The following is a 17,965-nucleotide window of genomic DNA, read 5'->3' on the forward strand; positions in this document are numbered from 1 at the left end:
AGAGATTTTCTCAAGTGATAGACACTTGTTTGGAATTTTTGTAATTAATAATTTAAACCAAATATTTTTGTTTATTTATTAGATGCGTATGGGCACCTAAGTTATTTGCCTGCTTCCTGGTTTTAGGAGTGTGTAATATCGTATTTACTTGACAGCTGATGTCAGGTATAATTGAAAATGCTGGCATTGACTCAGAGAGGCTTCCTCACGTAGTGTCTGGATGTTCCAATTGAAATTGGCCTCCCATTAGAAGGAGCAGCTACTTGTAGCTTGTAACTTCCAGGAGAAGAGGCCAGAAAGTGCTGTGTTTTTTTTATTTGATGAAGGCTTTATCTCAGCCTCTTCCAGATTGGTTTCTTGTTGTATACAGAAAGCTGTTTCCTGCAACAGGGCCATGACACATGCTGTCTTCTACTAGGATGGCACAGAATAGCAAACATGAACCAGGTGAAACAGGAGGAGAAAGTCTATTGAATGCTCAGTTTATTTTGGTAAGGAGTTCCAAGGGTGAAAGGAATTCCAGCAAGAAACAAATAGGAGAGCCAGCTGCCAAGTTCCCTAGATAAAGGATAGCAAGTATCTTCCTTTTGTAGTGAGGCAGTGAGAAACCTGGCCTGCAGGGCATGTGCTTCAGCTGAAAGACACAAAAATAAATAGTTGTTTTATTCCAACAAAACACTGTTTTCTAAAACTGGTTCCTCACAGCTAGCCTTTCTTGCCTCATGATTATTTTTGTCACTTGTCTAAAGCTGTATGAATGCCCTCTGTAGACAAATATGGAACCTTGTTTGCTACTGGTGTCCAGTTCTCACAATCTGGGGAAATAAAGATGGCTTTTAACACCAAATATGTACTGTATAGGAGGTTGACTGCTATGTTGGAAGGGCTTCTTCTTACCCATGATCCCTTGGGACCAGAAGAGAACAGCCTGCTAAGAATTGCCTAATGACTAGCTGTTATTACAGGTATGGGAAACGATGCCTCTTTTATGACTTGTGGACTTCAACTCCCAGAATTCCTGAGCCAGCATGGGAGTTCTGGGAGTTGAAGTCTACAAGTCATAAAGAGCCATCGTTCCCCACACCTGTGCTACTGGGTTCAGTTAGGGTTGGCCCACACAGCCCCAAGAACTGCTTAAAGCCATTTTCTCTTGAAGAGAGAAGATGGAAGATAGCATATCCAACCCTCAAACTCTGATATAAAAGAATATGCAAGACAGAGCATACATGTAAGCATTGTCAACCCAGTTATAAAAATGGGCTTCACTGCAGCTTTTTAGGGCTGGTGGCTAGTGATGGGCAAATTTTACTCCACCCAAACACTGTTTTCTAAAACTGGTTCTTCACAGCTAGCCGTTCTTGCCTCATATAATTAATTATTTTTGTCACTTGTTTAAAGCTATATGAATGTCCTCTGTTAGACAAATATGGAATCATCTTGACAGTTGTGCACATTTATATGTTTGATAAATTAATTTAATGAAGTTCTTACCCGTCTATAGCGGCCAAATGAATAGGCGCAGCTCTACTTTGCATGGAAAGGGTCATATTGTACCTAACATCCATGTAGTTGTTACATATAAGAACCCAACAGAAAAAAAAAATCAATTCCAGACACATGGCTGAATGCAAAAGAATGCAAAATCCACACTTTTCAGAGCTAAGCACTCGTTGCTTTTAATGGGTGAATCATCTAGTGTTGTTCAGCTCAATCTACATTTTTTCCATCCCTCCAGGAAAAATTTTACATAGTTTACTAAGTTTCTTATTTTAAAAAAAAGGAAAAGGAAAATCTGAACCCCATGTTTCAAATTCTTACTGCTGGGTCATCACTCTTTCATCACAGGCTGTAAAATGTCAACCCTCCCACAGCACAAAATAGTACAGTATAAAAAATCCATTACATACCATTATTATATAATACTGTGATATAATAGTATGGATATGATAATGGAATAGAAAGAATGGCAGTTTCTTTAAAAACACTGAAGAAAAGGACCACTTATTTATTTAACGAATGCAGTTTTATTCAAACACATTAATGTAAGCTATAAAAATTACCCATGCCTCTGAGAAGGATATGAACAGAGGAAGGTTAACTTTATGCTATCTTGGATCCATTTAGAGTATATTAAAATATACTTCATTCTTGTGAAAGCCCAACAATACATTAATGTTTGTTCAGCTTCATTGTTGGACTTCTTAGAGCTCTAAATTTAGATGCTGGGCACAGATAATGAAATAATACTGCATGCTAATATATTGGATGCATTAACAATGACTTTGACTGATGTTCTCTTTTACTATCTTCTTTAGAATGAATTTTTGAATCCATATTTTACAGTGACACACCTGTATACAGCTATCTGTGTGCCAAGAGGAGTGATAATAGGAATCAGCATAGCTTGGGATTGACTTACTGTGGTAAAACCGAAGGTGCTCCAGATCTGTGGAAGTGAACAATTTGCCATTTGCCATCCCGGCGGTGCCAGATTCGAGTCTCCTCCGATTGGGCAGTGCGTGGGATCCCACTTGTATCTACATACTGTGTGATACGAATGTAAGCAATGCAGGCAGATTCATCTCCCATTAAGTGGATATGTGGATTCAGGATGGTTGTGTGCACTGGCTTGCTGTTCCTGGACCACACTGCAGATGGGGGGGGAAAAACCAAACTCACTGACATGAAGGCAGCTTCCAATATCTTCTCAGGGTACCTGAGAGATTATTACCTCATTTGTGAAGAAATAGCTGAATCAATTGAAAAAAACAGGTGTGCGATGCATTTTGCTAGTATTTCAGTGCGTGCTCCAGCCACATTTAAAAAAGAGTGCAATATTTCTTTCAAATGTGTATTTCTGTTATTCATTGACTACAAACACTTTTTGCTGTTCCAATTCAAACCTGAATCTAAGAAGCTTAATTTAACTGTGCAAACTTTTAGCTCAGATTCAGAATCTAACAACATGCACTTCACATTAAAACACCAATGATTTTGTGTAAAACTTTGAGAATCATTAAGAATAATCTGTATGAATAGGGATTTAAATCTGTATTAAATACTTCTGTTTAGCCTTTTTTTATTGTCAGCCTTCCATCATAGCAACCTCAGATTTTGTTTTACAAACAACCAGAGAACTGTAGAAATGTAATAGTAAAATATATACAGCATCAATTCAAAACTCAGTGTTTGACTTCATGAAAGGAAGAGTAGACAGAATATAAATGCCAACTTCTCTGCCTTAACAACCTAGAGTTTCCAATTCCAGCTCAAACTATTCCTTGAAATTTTCCCTTCTCCCAAATTATATGAATGCAACACATTATATGTAGGTATATCTCTATCTCTATCTCCGTTTCTATCTCTATCATGTATGCATGTGTAGGTGAAGGTGTATATGTGTATGTGTGTGTATATATATTAGAAGCCATTTTCAAAAGGACAAACTCAGAAGGAGGAGGAAATTACAAATTAAAATTAATTGCCTATAATTGATTGTATATAAATATTGTAAATAAATAAATAGATAAATAAAGATGGCCTATATAATTAATTAATCCTTCAATTTGCATATAACAACCATTCTCTCTCACAAGCAAAACACTCTTCCATATAGAAATACGTAACTATGCCCTCCCCTTTCCATCCTTTGATTGTTTAGGGATTAAACATACACACAGACATACACAGAATTAAATCCAAGTCCAGCAACTTTTCAAAACATAAAGGATGCTTACAGTTTTCAAAGTAGAATCGATGAAAATCCAGCCCTTCCACCAGGTTCCCCAGAGCTTCTGGTTCAAATGCCGTCATTCCAGGGTCACACATTTTACTGGAGATATCCATAAAAAGGTAGAGGATCGAGAAAAATAATTATTTCACTACTCAAATTTATTTAGAAGCTTTTCATCATGTTGGTGAATATAAAGTGAGAGTATAAAACTGTACCCACCCATCAGTGAAAAAGAGGGAGAAAAGGCTGTGAATGGAGGTGGGGTAATTTCTCCAAAAAGATTGTCCTTCACTGCTTCCAAGGATATTTATTTATTCATTCAATTAATTTCTATAGCCACCCATCTCAATCCAATTGACTTTTGATTGACATGACAAGGTCAATTATGAACATGGTAAGCACACTGAAACTGAATTCAAAGAGAGAAGGATTTTGTTTTGTTTTTTTTGCTATAGGAATTTGGTTTGATTTGGAATCAAAGTCCCTTCCTTGTATATCTCATTGAAGGATCAGGTGTTCATTTTGAGAGAAGTGTCAATTCTTGTTAGAAGTACCTTGTACCAATCTACCTTAATATATATCTTTATAAGTTCCATGCTGGAATATTGTGACATATGTTGACATAATATGCTTAGGGGTGTTTATAAAGATGAATTAAAAGTCTTACAGTATTCTCAGGAGCAGCAGTGACCTGCTAAAAGTCCATGTCAACTGTGTGAAGAAAACTATGCTGCTGGTGGTTGACTTCTGATACAATTTAAAGGGAGGGTTTCAATTTTCAAGTGGTACATGTACTTGGTCCACAAGTTTTTGTGTTTTATAGATCTTCTAGATGGGAATTCTTTGCTACTGTTTTTTTATTGGTTTATGATTTAAACAATTTAATAATGGCATTATTTTATATTGCTCGTACTGTACTGATTATTCTTAAATGGTATGGCAGACTTTGTAGAGCCATGTTTGAGAAATCTATTTTTAAAAGAAAATAAACCTTAAAAGAACAATAAAAGCAAAGGGAGAAAATAAACTATTGTTTCCAAATAAAACATTCTACTGTTTGTTTGGTTTTTTTAAAAAAATGTATGGAGACTACTCTCTTAATTCATAATTACCCACCAAGGATATACCCTTGTAATTCATGGATGTTTTGTTACCATTAATTAGCTTTTCTGTCTTCCCTTTTAATAATGAAATAAAACATGGGATTACAAATGAAGGTCAAATATTGTCTGAATCCACCAGAATGTTATAAGAATGAGCAATATTGTCTTATCTGAACCATCTCTAAAAAAATGTTTCCCATTAATTCCATATCTCTTTCAAGATTTCTGCAGGGATCTAACAATGATATGTTTGAATCACCTTGCTACTTAGTTATTTTCAGAGCTAGTAGTGGTTTTTGAATACTTGTTTTTTTAAACTTCATTCTCAGGGACAAAAGAAAAACCAGGTCTTTGTCCCCTATTCTTCATTAATACATTCATGCAGTTCATTCTCTCAGCCAGGAATCACAATTTAGTAGCAGTAACAGGTGAGATTTATCACTGGTCCAAAATAATTCATTTTTTAAATAATTATGATGGACGATAATAACAAGATAATTTACAGTGGACAGATAGAAAGTTCCTGAGGTCAATTTCTAGCTATGTTTTAAATACTAGTCAAAGAAAGTCACTAATTTGCTTGCCTTCAGAGCAAGCTGACCTTTCAAATCCCGCCAACATCACTACGCTGGTTTCCATAGATAAGGCATTTAGAATTACGGTACTAACTATTCTCCTACACACTGGGCAAGCTGAGAAGTGTGTTTCTTCCCTCTATACCAGGGGTAGGCAACCTTGGCTCTTTTATGACTCGTGGACTTCAACTCCCAGAATTCCTGAGCCAACTATGCTGGCTCAGGAATTCTGGGAGTTGAAGTCCACGAGTCATAAAAGAGCCAAGGTTGCCTACCCCTGCTCTATACAAACCAAAACACACAGCAGATACACTCACGTGTAGGACTCAAAGTCCCCGTTACTTATTGCTTCAATCAGCTGCTCTGTCACCTTAATGATTTCCTGTTTCCGTACTGTTGGATTTAAAAAAAGAGAGAAGAAAATATTAAATGGAAACTGACAACGATAAGGAGCACTTCTTAGAGCTGTATGTCTGTTTCTGCTGTGCATAGGAAACGCATAGAATGTGATTGGGCATAGAAATCAGGTTTCACTATTTGGAGAATCCAGTTTCTACTTCTCACTGCTTTGAAGATATATTCAAGCCTTTGGGACACCTCAGCAGCCGCAGTGATGATAAATAAGTTCTTCAGTATCTTAAGGGTGGGTTTTCTGCATATCAGAAACTATCTGAACCAGAATGAATTATGCAAAGTAAAAACAACTTGCAGCAGCAGTTATGCAAAACCGAAAATTAATGCGTGTCCTTCACTTCAACATCTTCTGCCCTGTTTTGTGCCCTGTGGAGACTGGTGTCGTCCTTGATTAACCTCACTTCACCAGGAGTTCAGCTTTGGTTTTGGCTCTGCCCTGGTTTGTTTGTTCATTTAAGGACTGCAAAGCTGGTGCTTTTCTTTGCAGTTCTGCAGGTTTTGGGGTAGGGATGGGGCAGTTCACCTCCCCATTGCATAAAGTTTTGCCTCATCTCACTTACTGGTTCTGAGCTCAAGGCAAATATCCCTTATCTCCCAAGAATAATTTAGCATCATGTTCTTGAAGTTTGTCTCTTCCTATATGCATTGTTTAGAATTCATCTCTCCCCCTCCCATCCAATTACAGCTGCAACATGCAATTATGATCACAGCTATTGGAAAAAGCAACCAATAGTGAAATTGTTAATGTACTTGCATTTCACCTTCACAGATGTTTAAATATAACAATAGCAGCAAGGCAGCTGGGAAGTGTTTGGACTATTTTAATGCTTTTGTTTTTTGTTTTTGTTTTTTAAACAATTGACCTTCCCTTGAAGAACGTCTTATCAGATTTCCCACACACCCCCAGAAATCAGCAATCACAAGTACTTGTACTGAAAAATATGGATGGGAAGGCTAGTAATTCATTGTTACATTTGAAGGTTGCAAGAGTCATTCAGAAAGTGGAGCACTCATTGAATTATCTTCTTTGAACCCTTCCAGGAGCAGCATGAGGAAAAGGTGAGCACCGACTGGCTGATAGAGCTCTCCAAACACAGGTTAGCCCCATCTAATGAGACATCACAGCTCCAGGGACATAGCATCCATAAAGGAAAATATAGGATATGAGGAAAAGTAAAAATATCTCAATTCCTATGTTATGTCTGCCTTCTCTCAGAAAGGAACTGATGCCCCAATGACTACTGTAGTGTCACTGATGGAAGGAAGGAGTTGCAGATAATTCTGAACAAGGGGAGGATAAAAGCACACTTAGCAAATTTAAACAAAGTCAGATCTCCAGGATGAATTACTACTAGAACATGGAAGGATGTAAAAGAGATGGTTGCACAACTCCTGCCATCTTTCCTGGAAAACTGGTGACATCCCCCAAAAGTGGAGGCGAACAAAAGGTGTCCCTCTTTTCAGAAAAGTAAAGAATATGTTGGACTGAAGGAATTTCAGAGCCAATTAACCTGATTGAATAGATTTTTAACAGCATATTTATGATCACTTAGATAGGAATGCAACATTAGCCAGAAGCAGAATGGATTAATCACAAACAAGTCATGTCACGCTAACCCTATATTCTATTTAACAGACTCATTATCTTAATAAACTGGTGGGGGGATGTCATGGGCATAGTATATCTTGACTTCAGCAAAACATTTGACAAAGTCTCTGTTATCCTTATTAATAAAATGGTAAAAGATGGGCTAAAAGATATAATTGTCATAACTGGCTGAATGACCACACTCAGAAAGTTCTCATAAATGGCTCCCCATCAGCTTAGAGAGAATAGTATTAAGTGGAACACTATGGGATCTGTCCCGGCTCATATGTTGCTCAACATTTTTATTATGGATCTAGACCGGTATGTTTCAAACTTGGCAACTTTAAGGTATGCGAACTTCAACTTTTGTTGTTGTTTTTAATGTTTTAATATGTTTAGTTTTATTGTTTTAATATGGTTTTAAATGGCGCTTTAACTTTTATTGGGAGCTGCCTAGAGCTGGTTAGAAGATGGGTGGCTCTATATACAGTAAATATTTTAAATAAATAAGCTCCCCCTGCTGGCTGGGAAATTCTAGGAGTTGAAGTCCACACATCTTAAACCTGCCAAGTTTTTTTTTAAAATGGACATAGATGAACAGATTGAAGGGGTGATTGTCACATTTCCAGATGATATAAAACCATTTATTTTGTTCTGCTTTTACAGGTGAGAATGTAGTATAGATATTTATATTCAAGCTGGCTTTTTCAAGAGGAAGACTGAAGGAAATGAAAGTAAAATAAAGGTCTAGAGACTAAAACATATGAAGAACGGTTGCAGAAATTGGGAATGGCTAGACTAGAGAAGAAAAGGGCTATGGATGACATGATAGCAGGATTCCAGTATTTGAGGGGCTGCCACAAGAGGGGGTCAACTTATTTTCCAGAGCACCAGAAGAAAAGACAAGAAACAATGGATGGAAACTAATCAAGGAGAGAAGCAACCTGGGATTAAGGAGAAACTTTCTAACAGTGCGGACAATTAATCAGTGGAACAGCTTGCCTTCAGAAGTTGTGGGTGCTTCATCATTGGAGGTTTTTAAGAAAAAACTGGACAGCCACTTGTCTGAAATGGTATAGGGTCTCAGCTGTATCAGATTAAAGTAAAAGTAATGAACATGAAGTTCTAAGCCAACCTGAAAATTTTGATCTTTTCCCAGAAATATGCAATTCATATTTCACATCACTATCTGTTTCAAAGAGCTAGAAAATAGCCAGGGGCAATAGTGGAAATGGTAAATCTGTTAGAAATGGTTGTATTATTAAAGGGAAAAGTAGGTAAATCCATAGAAGAATGAAGCTTGTTGAAAAGCCAGCAGTGCTTCCACAAATCACATCTTATCTTACAAATATTTTGTTGATGATGATGTTATCAGCAAACATATAGGCAAAGGAACTTGGTGTATATTATATAAACTCAGGCATACTATATACTTGGATTTTTTAAAACATTTGATGAAGTATTTCACAAAGAAAATCCTGAGCAAACTCAGCTGGCATGGAAGAAGATATGTGGCCTAGGGAATTGGCAATAGCAATAACACTTAAGACTTATATACCACTCCATAGTGCTTTACACTCTGAGTGGTTTACAGAGTCAGCATATTGCCCCAACAATATGGGTCCTCATTTTACTGACCTCGAAAGGATGGAAGGCTGAGTAACCTTGAGCCAGTCAGGATTAAACTGCTGGCTGTGAGCAAAGTTTCCCTGCAATATTGTATTTTAACCACTGTGCACCATGGCTCTTTCCTTTCTGATATTCTGAGCATAGAATTTGTCTTTGTTCTCCTGTCTTTCTCCTTCTTCCTAAAACAGCAGTGAAAATACATACACATACACGTGCACACACACAAACATACATAAATGTGTGTGTGTCTGTGTGTATGTCTCTCTGTGTGTGTGTGTGTGTGTGTGCACGCGCATGTATGTATTTTCACTGCTGTTTAAGAAGGAGAAAGACAGGAGAACAAAGAATATCAGAATATCAGAAAGGGAATTTAAACTAGAATTGCTGATACAGTAACTCCCTTAGGAAAATATATAAAAACTAACATTTGGAGAAAGTACACAATGCTGGTCACTGCATCTAAAAGAGGATATTAAAAAACTAGAAAATATGAAAAAAGTCAACCCAAACAATTACATATCCAGAGCAGTTCTCTTACAAGAAAAAACTATAGCAACTAAAGCTTTATAAACTGAAATGCAACATATAGAGAGACACCAAAGAAATGTGCAAACTGTGTATTTCTGAGGGTAAAAAGCAGCTTTCTCCCTTCCGTATAATATTATAACTTCAGATAATTCATTAAAATTAAATGTTTGGAAATTCTAGGGCTATAAAAGGATTTTTTGTCTCCACAGTGTATAGCTGGAATTTGCTATCAGTAGCTGCCATTTAGATGGTTTTAAAGGAGACTGGACAAATTGGTGGAAGATCAGGTTATCAAAAATGATGGGCCTTTGTCATCTCTCCAATTATAGGTAGCTTGTCTTAATATGAATTGAGGTGAAATAGCTGGAAGACAATTTCCAGTTTTCCATCGAAAAATGTGCTCCCAGCAAGGCTCTTCCAATCTTATGTGCTCCCATCCACTGCATTTCAAAGTCAACCAAGGGGAAAATGATTCTAGGTCAGATTCAAACTGCTTTGGAAATAATTGAGGCAGTACAGAAATGCAGATAGTATGGAAGAGCCACAGCCAAACTAATAGACTGGATCCTGGGGGCAACCTTTGGTTCTTTACATTATTAATCAATATTTGAAGAGATAAGTTGTTTCAAGAGGGAAGGAGGGAGGGAGGGAAGGACAACAAAGCATTTAAGCCCAGAGGATGGCCAGGAATAAAAAAAGTAGAAACACAGAATAATTACCAGTCATGCTAATCAGACTGCATTGGACAAATAAAGTTTCCCCACTCTATTACAATTAAGGAGAGTTTTGGTCCTTGTCAAGAGAAGATTGTTTCCCACTTACCTCTCATTAACTGAAAACTGTAATATAACACAGTGAACTGGGCAGCTCAAAGGCAGTATTAGGGCAGCAGGATTAAAAAAAAATACAAATGAACCCGAAACCTCTACATTAATTGCTTTATTAAACAAAATATGGGGAAAATATCCACAAGAAAATTAAGCAGCATGTCCTCGACTTAACAACCATTAGTTTTGTGATAGTTCGAACGGCACTGAAAAAAATGACTTATGATCATTTTTTACATGACCGTCGCAGCACCCCCATGGTCACAATGATCAGAATTCATATGCTTGGCAACCGACATGTATTTATGACGGTTGCGGTGTCCCAGGGTCATGTGACCACCTTTTGCGACCTTTTGCAAGCAAAGTCAATGGGGAGGCCAGGTTCATTTAATAAACACATTACTAACTTAATGTATGCAGGGATTCACTTAACAACTGTGGCAAGCAAGAACATAAAATGGGGCAAAATTCGTTTAACTGTCTTGCTTAGTAACAGAAATTTTGGGCTCAGTTGTGTCGTAAATGAAAATTGAGAAGACGCAAATTTCATCTAATCATCTGCCACTGTCTTGACTGGAAATGGTGTGGTATGAATCAAGAAAGAAAAGTCATCTCAAAAAGTAAGGAAATATGAAGGATATAGTTTGGGACTGTGGTACAACTATTTTTAGTAGTATTGGTGCATAACATTTCAGGAAATGGGCTCATTTAAAGAAACATGGCATATCATTCTCTATAAATGTCAGAATTCCTGAACACCACACAGTTGTGCCAGAGAAGTATCTCCTTCATAAGATTTGTAAAAAATCTTTCTCCTTAGACCAGGTTTTCTATATGCCTATACAATTCAGGAGCTAATTAGCTATTCCATTTTTGCCTTTTTAAAAAATGGTAGGGAAGACTATCTGGGAGTTAGATTTTAAATTGTTATTCTAAGTAACTGGCCCTCTTTTTCTGTCACAACTTGCTCATTGTGGTTATATGTGGTCCTACTCTGAAGATGCTTCAGAAGATGACAAAAACCGTCCTCTTGAAGAGATTTTTAAATACATTGAATTACAGTGGTGGGTTTAAGTTTTTCATTGTTTAGTTGATTTGTTAGTTTTATGGATGGATGTTATAATTATATGAATGTTTTACTTTATAAGTTGTAAGCTCCTTAGAATCGGAAGAGTAGGTGGCATATATATATTGGGAAATAGATGCGGGCAAACATAAATTTAATGAGGAAATGTTGTTGCTAACATGCAGGAGTATTCTTCCTGAAACTATTAATCCTGAGAAATGATTTGCCACTGATGATTAGACAGTTTGTTTAAAAAAAAAAAAGGAAATAGGCCAGCAATTGCTATAGCTATTGGGCTGCAAAAATCCAGATAATCACTAGATGGCAGCAAAGAGGTAAGGAAACACAATTATCTTAGCTTTTGCAGCTCAGATAAGATAGGTTAAGATAGCCTCACTTAAAATAATTTTACCAAGACTCTAAACTCATTTTTTGTGCATATTCTGATAATATTTGTTCCAAACCATGTTTTTAAAATGTTTCAACCAACAGAGTTGGACTGAGAAGTGTTCTTCACTCCAAATAACTCTCCAGAACAAATATGCATCCAGTCAATACCAGTTTTGAATCCCAGAAAGAGAAGTCATTGAGGGTAGCAATTCAGAGAAAAGAAAAAGAGAAAGCAATATACCTCAAAATCCACTTAGATGTTCTTTTAAACAATTGGGTGTAGGGATTCAGTTACAAAGTCTTACAAATATGTTAATAAGTCACTGTCAGCCAAGGCTGTGTGCCTTTATATAGATCTTATTCCTGAAAAAGCTGCCATGAAGCAATGCCTGAATGCTTTCTCTGGATCCACACATTTGGTGGATAAGCCAGAAAGTTTTTTTTTTTTAATGTCTCTCTCCCTCAGTGTCAAACTCTTCAACATGCTTTTTGAGTTCTTTGGAAGGCAGAATCATACAAAGCAATCCTTTCCTAGGGAAGCTGGATGGAATGCATATCTTACATCAATTATTACTATTACTGTATATAAATGAAGGAGAATATACATGTCCCAGGACAATGTTGCAGGATCCAATCTGGGTCGGTCACCGGGACCAGAGGTTTTGTCTTCTGAGCTTTCAAACTCATGTTGGAGCCCATCTTCAGATAGATGTTCCCTGAAAACGGGTTCCGGCACAAGTCCGAAAGCTTGTAAGACAAAATCCCTGGTCCCGGTGACCGACCCAGATTGGATCCTGCAGCATTATTATTATAGATGTGAAAATATTGTTACTTTCAGGATGATGCTGTTGTCATGCAATTCCTTTCCCATCATACTAAGGTTATGATCTTGAAGAACATCTATTCTGAGAAGAGTATTTAGAATAGAATAGAGCCGGAAGGGACCTTGGAGGCTTTCTAGTCCAATCCCCTGCTCGAATAGGCTTACCTAATTCATTTAAGCAGTCAGTGTTTTCCAAGGGTTCTCATCTATGGAGTTATCCAACAAGAAGTCCTCAAAAGCAGGAATTCTCTCCTTTTCTATGGCACAACTTGCCTCTGAAGGCATGAGTGGCCCTTTCCCTCACTGAAATTCCAAAAACACGTTAAGACTGGCTTATGTTGAAAGGCCACTGGAAAGTGGTGGATGAAGTAATTTATGGATTACCCTGAGGGAGATTTTACTTTTTTTACTTTATTTCCAACTTCTATGCCGCCCTTCTCCCCACGGGACTCAGGGCGGCTCACAGCATATTAAAAAAACAACACAAAAAAACATTTCCCCTATAAAACCAATTAAAAACCAAATATATTTATGGCTGTGTCATTATTAAAATCTTTAAAAAATTATTCCCTATTTAAAATTCACCCTAGGTCAGTCCCGCTTGTTGAAAAAGCCATGTCTTGAGGGCGCGGCGGAAGGTTAGGAGATCCGNGATCGTCCGGATCTCGGGGGGTAGTTCGTTCCAGAGGGTGGGGGCACCCACAGAGAAGGCCCTCCCCCTGGGGGTCGCCAGCCGACACTGCCTGGCCGACGGCACCCTGAGGAGTTATGCCCTATCTATTGTAGAAGAGTGTATTTATTACTCTGTTATTATTGAATTGTTTTATTGTTCTGGTGCATATGGCCGATCATTTAGAGCCATCTAAACTGAAATAGTATAAAAGGGTCCATAACGAAAACATGACGAACGTCTTGATCAGGCAAGGGGCTCATCTAATCCCGCATTCTGGCAAACCACATGCATCTGGAAAGCTCACGAGCAAGATTTGGGGAGCAATAACTTTCTTCCATAATTGCTACCTCTCAATTGGCAAGTTGGTTGTATTGTTTTTCATTCCGAGGCTCGTGTGCAACCAGTAAGACCCTTTGCTGCCACTGACAGCCAAACTAATAAGAATTGCTTGATGTATGCTCCTGCCAACCTCTGTTCTCTCTTTCAACCAAATTCCATTTCTCGTTATCTCTGTGCCACGTAATGATTTAGTTTAATACAAGACAAGGGAAGAGCTCTGACAGTCCATTTTTGGAAGACAATTATAAACAATAGTTGGAAAAGGGAAACAAAAATATACCGAAGAACATTTTCTAAAGCATGTGGGTTGTTTGGCCTCTTTAGTATTCTATTCTAATTGATTTATGTTTACAGCTATACATGCAGTTTGATATTTGTGCCTTAGAAGAGGACAGGTACATCTAGGAATCACAGGAGGTGGACAGAGCAGGGGAACTATCCAGATCAACGCTCAGTGATGGTCTCAGCCCTGCACTGCAACAGCTGCACTGCAACAGCAAGGTTGTAGAGGGTAATCCCATCGTTCGTCTCTCCTATGTATTTTCTCATTGTATAATCCTAGGAACTGGACTGCATAGATCAGTAGAAATGCAGTAGTATGAATGAAATCTAATTCTCCTCCAATTCATGAACTGAAATTATAGCAGAAGTAATATCCTGCAGGGAAATTTTGTACTGTCGAGATAGCTAAGACAAGCATTTGTATTTGTGTAATGAGACGGGTCAAATGTTTATTTCGGTAATGAGCTGATTTAAACTCTGAATTATTGACTCAAAAGGATTAGAAACAATTCAACACCACGTCTGCCAATATTTTATATTGTACCTTTAGTGTCTTCATCTTCAATGGTGGTATTTGTACTCTCTGAAGATTCCTGGACCAGAAAAGAAGAAAAAAAATCAAAATATTGGAGCAAAGTAAGACTATTCCGACTTTGTTTCAGAACTGTTTGTTAACCTTTCATTAAGGTTCTACCCAGACAGCACCAAACACTGCAAAGAAACAAAAACCAGGTAAGCATCAGTACAGGTCAATAACCGCAGCTCTTGCTTTGTATCTGTAACACTTGCCCTGACTTCTATGTCTTACAGAAGTAAACAGGAGGTCCGACTGTGTTATCTTGTAAAAACTTAATCACCTTTCTTGCAATTGTCTACCATCATAAAGAAGACTGATTAGTACAGCAGGAATGAAGGTCCTGAAATCTCCTATCATTAGGAGGAATAAGAGGGCTGTGTAGAAGTGAAAGACAATATGTACAAATTAACAGGAGGGAACTAGGATGAGGGAGAGAGGGAGATTGTGCAGGAGTGAAAGAGGCCACACTGAGTGCATAGTAAAGAAAGAAATGTACAGTAAAACAAAGAGGGTTTCTAAGACCCACACAGACCATCAAAGCCTGACACACACTTTCTTCCATAAACAGCCAACTGGTACACAAATTAACATGGAGAAATGGGAGCCATTTGCTCTCCAACATTATCAGCAAGACAGCTCTGGTAGCTATAGGATTACTAATTCATCCCACCAGAGACCTTTTTTTTTTTTTTTTTAACATATCTCAGTCTCAAACAACAAATTAACCAAGCTTCACCAGCTGTCTGATTGCTTGTGATTGCACAGTTCCAGCAGAGCCACATTAGATAGCCTTTTCCTTCATGTCTCCTTTTTATTGAGGTAGTTTGAACGTCTCCTAAATGATAAGCACCATCGAAAACCTTTCCCTAGAAATTCAGATTAGGTTCTCGGTGCTCCTCGGTGGGCTTCAGCTTCTTTTTGTGCCATCCATTCCTGTTTAATGGGATTTGTAGGGGAGATGCTGTACCGAAGAGGTTCAACCTTCAACCCAACCCTCTATGCTTTCTAAGAACAGGAATGGTTGGAAGATGTTGAGAGGCCCAACATTATCAGCATTGAGGAAGACAAAGGACACTCACCATTAACTGAACGCTGGAACTGGACTTTCTTTTCTGGAAAAACAAGGAGAAGAGATGGGACAAGAAGAGACACAGAGTGAGAAAGAAAGAAGTGAGCAGAACATGGGAGAAGATGGGTTTTCTTGTGGGTAAGCCTGATGCTTAATTGAAGAGTTCCATGTCTTCAGCAAAGACAGAACAAGCACTGCACACAGCATGCTAACCTAAAATTTCCCACGCAGGGGACAATTCAATCAACATTGTCCAATTCGCACTGAGTGCTACTCATCTTTGCTCCCTATGAATCTTGTTACCCTAAAACAGCCTTGACATCTAATTCTCAACTTAGTTCATTTCTTATCCAAGCCAAAGCAAATATTTCCAAGTGAAAATTTTCCAAGCTGAATGCATATTAGATATCAAACTAAAACTATGTTACTCTTTCTTATAAACACAAGAATATCTAAATTCAACTTTCCAATAACAAAACATTAAACTTTTATAACCCGCCTTGCCAAGAGGAAAGATTGACATCCTGCTAGTGGAATAGGCAAAAACTGTTCATTTAGAATCAGAAGATAAGCTAGAAGGAATTCAAACAACTCTGTAACTCAACTTAATGAGGCAGGATATGTTACAACACCAATATCTGAATCTTTCTTAAATAATTGCTGAAGTGCTGAAAGCCTCTTACTTTACTAACCTAAACAGCTGAAATGGTACAGCTGAAATCCATTGCTTCAAAAAATAATTAATGGATGTACTCTTCTAAAACAGAGGTCTCCAACCTCCAGTCTGTGGACCAGCACTGGCCCATGGCATGCCAGCAGCTGAGCCACATGAACAAGTGAAGCCCCATCCACAGGATGCAGGCAGCACACAAAACCACACCCCCTCCGGTCCGCAGAATGACCTTTCTTCATGGAACCGGACCCTAGTGCCCAAAAGGTGGGGGGCGCTGTTCTAAAAACAGTTACAGAGTCTTTTGCATGGATACGTGAAGCATATCTGATCCCACACAGTCACTTTTCAAAATGTCCATATTATGCATCTGCACTGATTACCAGGTAACAAAACTGTAGGTTTGATGTAGGCCGTAGTGACAGTGGAGTACAAGATACAATTTTGCCTGGAAAGAAATTCTCCCAAGAGGAAAATCTGAAAACTGGATTTTAATAATGACAAAATATTTTCATTCCCACTAAAAAGAAGAGGGTTGCTAAGCTTTATTTGGAAACAAAAATAATAAATATATGCTATTCTATCTTGTCTTCTTCTTTCCTAGATTTCTGCAAAGTGTAGTAATCATTAATCTTATGTAGGAATGTGTCAACAAATGTTTTCATTAGAAAAATTTTAAAAAATGAGGATGAAAAAAATAATAGATTTTTATTATATGGTTAATGCTTAATTGCAAAAAATACACATTCTAATTACAATCTAAGGAGCAGAGATTATATTGCACATAATCTCAGAATGACATCAAAAATCACTCATATACTAAATGGTGAAAATCAGCGTCTCATTAACTGCAGACCTGGACTCACCACAAATTAGCACTTTGCGTATTAGAGCAGAAATCCTAGAAATAACCCAAGAAATATAATTTAAAACTTTACCCCTTAATTCATGATGAAATTACTTCACACTGCACACTGGAAGGGAATCGCCTTACCACATTTCAGAAGTTCAATGAGCAGTCAAAAATGTTTTGAAGTTCCCTCTTATTTATCATCATTACTATCCAGTTTTGGGTTTTGTACTCTGCTTTGCTTTGGCAGCAATCTCAACAATTCTTGTGAGCATGCCTAGTCATGCTCAGACAAGGTAGAAAGTGCCTTGAAGTGGTTGTGTTGCCCTTCCAAAAGGATGTAGCATCTCAGCACTTCAGACGGTGAGTTCAGCTGAGCACCTCAGGTGCTTCACACAGCCCTTAGAAACAGGTTTCAAATGTGACTATTGCAAATTTAATTACAATATGCTTCAGATCATGTGGGTAGAAATAGCAAATTCATGCCCATTGGCATCTGGGATTTTCACAGTCTTCTATCACCTATGTATAAGATCATATCTTGTGAAGCAATAATTTAAAACAACTCTCCTCTGAAAATTTAAAAAAGGGAGAACAGGGGTTACTATCTAAAATGGAACCACCCAGACTATGATCTATGATAATTCCATTGAAAACCTAGTAAAAGATGCAATAGGAAATCTTACTGGACAATAATTATAAAAGTAATCAGACATAACACGATGCAACACAAAAGCAGTGACTTCATTTAAGTAGGACAAACACATAATAAAAGAACACAGTACAGGGAAGTGAACTTAGTAATTTAGGACATAGGATGTGACATGTT

The 17,965-nt window shown here is 37.7% G+C and overlaps 1 protein-coding gene across 1 annotated transcript in view; it reads right to left on the reverse strand.

The window, feature by feature from the left end:
* Positions 1–308: 308 nt before the first annotated feature.
* Positions 309–17,965, reverse strand: part of LOC107290559 (calcium/calmodulin-dependent protein kinase type II subunit alpha) — a 40,231-nt gene continuing 22,574 nt past the window's right edge. Inside the window, exons 10-16 of the mRNA XM_029284769.1 lie at positions 15,627–15,659; positions 14,515–14,563; positions 5,729–5,804; positions 3,738–3,832; positions 2,420–2,648; positions 1,492–1,554; positions 309–634 (exon numbers count right to left, since the gene is read on the reverse strand). Coding sequence (XP_029140602.1) covers positions 631–634; positions 1,492–1,554; positions 2,420–2,648; positions 3,738–3,832; positions 5,729–5,804; positions 14,515–14,563; positions 15,627–15,659 — 549 coding nt within the window. The 3' untranslated portion in view covers positions 309–630. The remainder of the gene's footprint in view (positions 635–1,491; positions 1,555–2,419; positions 2,649–3,737; positions 3,833–5,728; positions 5,805–14,514; positions 14,564–15,626; positions 15,660–17,965) is intronic.

The sequence above is a fragment of the Protobothrops mucrosquamatus genome, unplaced genomic scaffold (genome assembly GCF_001527695.2).
Source record: "Protobothrops mucrosquamatus isolate PMUCROS unplaced genomic scaffold, P.Mucros_1.0 scaffold925, whole genome shotgun sequence".
NCBI lineage: Eukaryota > Metazoa > Chordata > Lepidosauria > Squamata > Viperidae > Protobothrops > Protobothrops mucrosquamatus.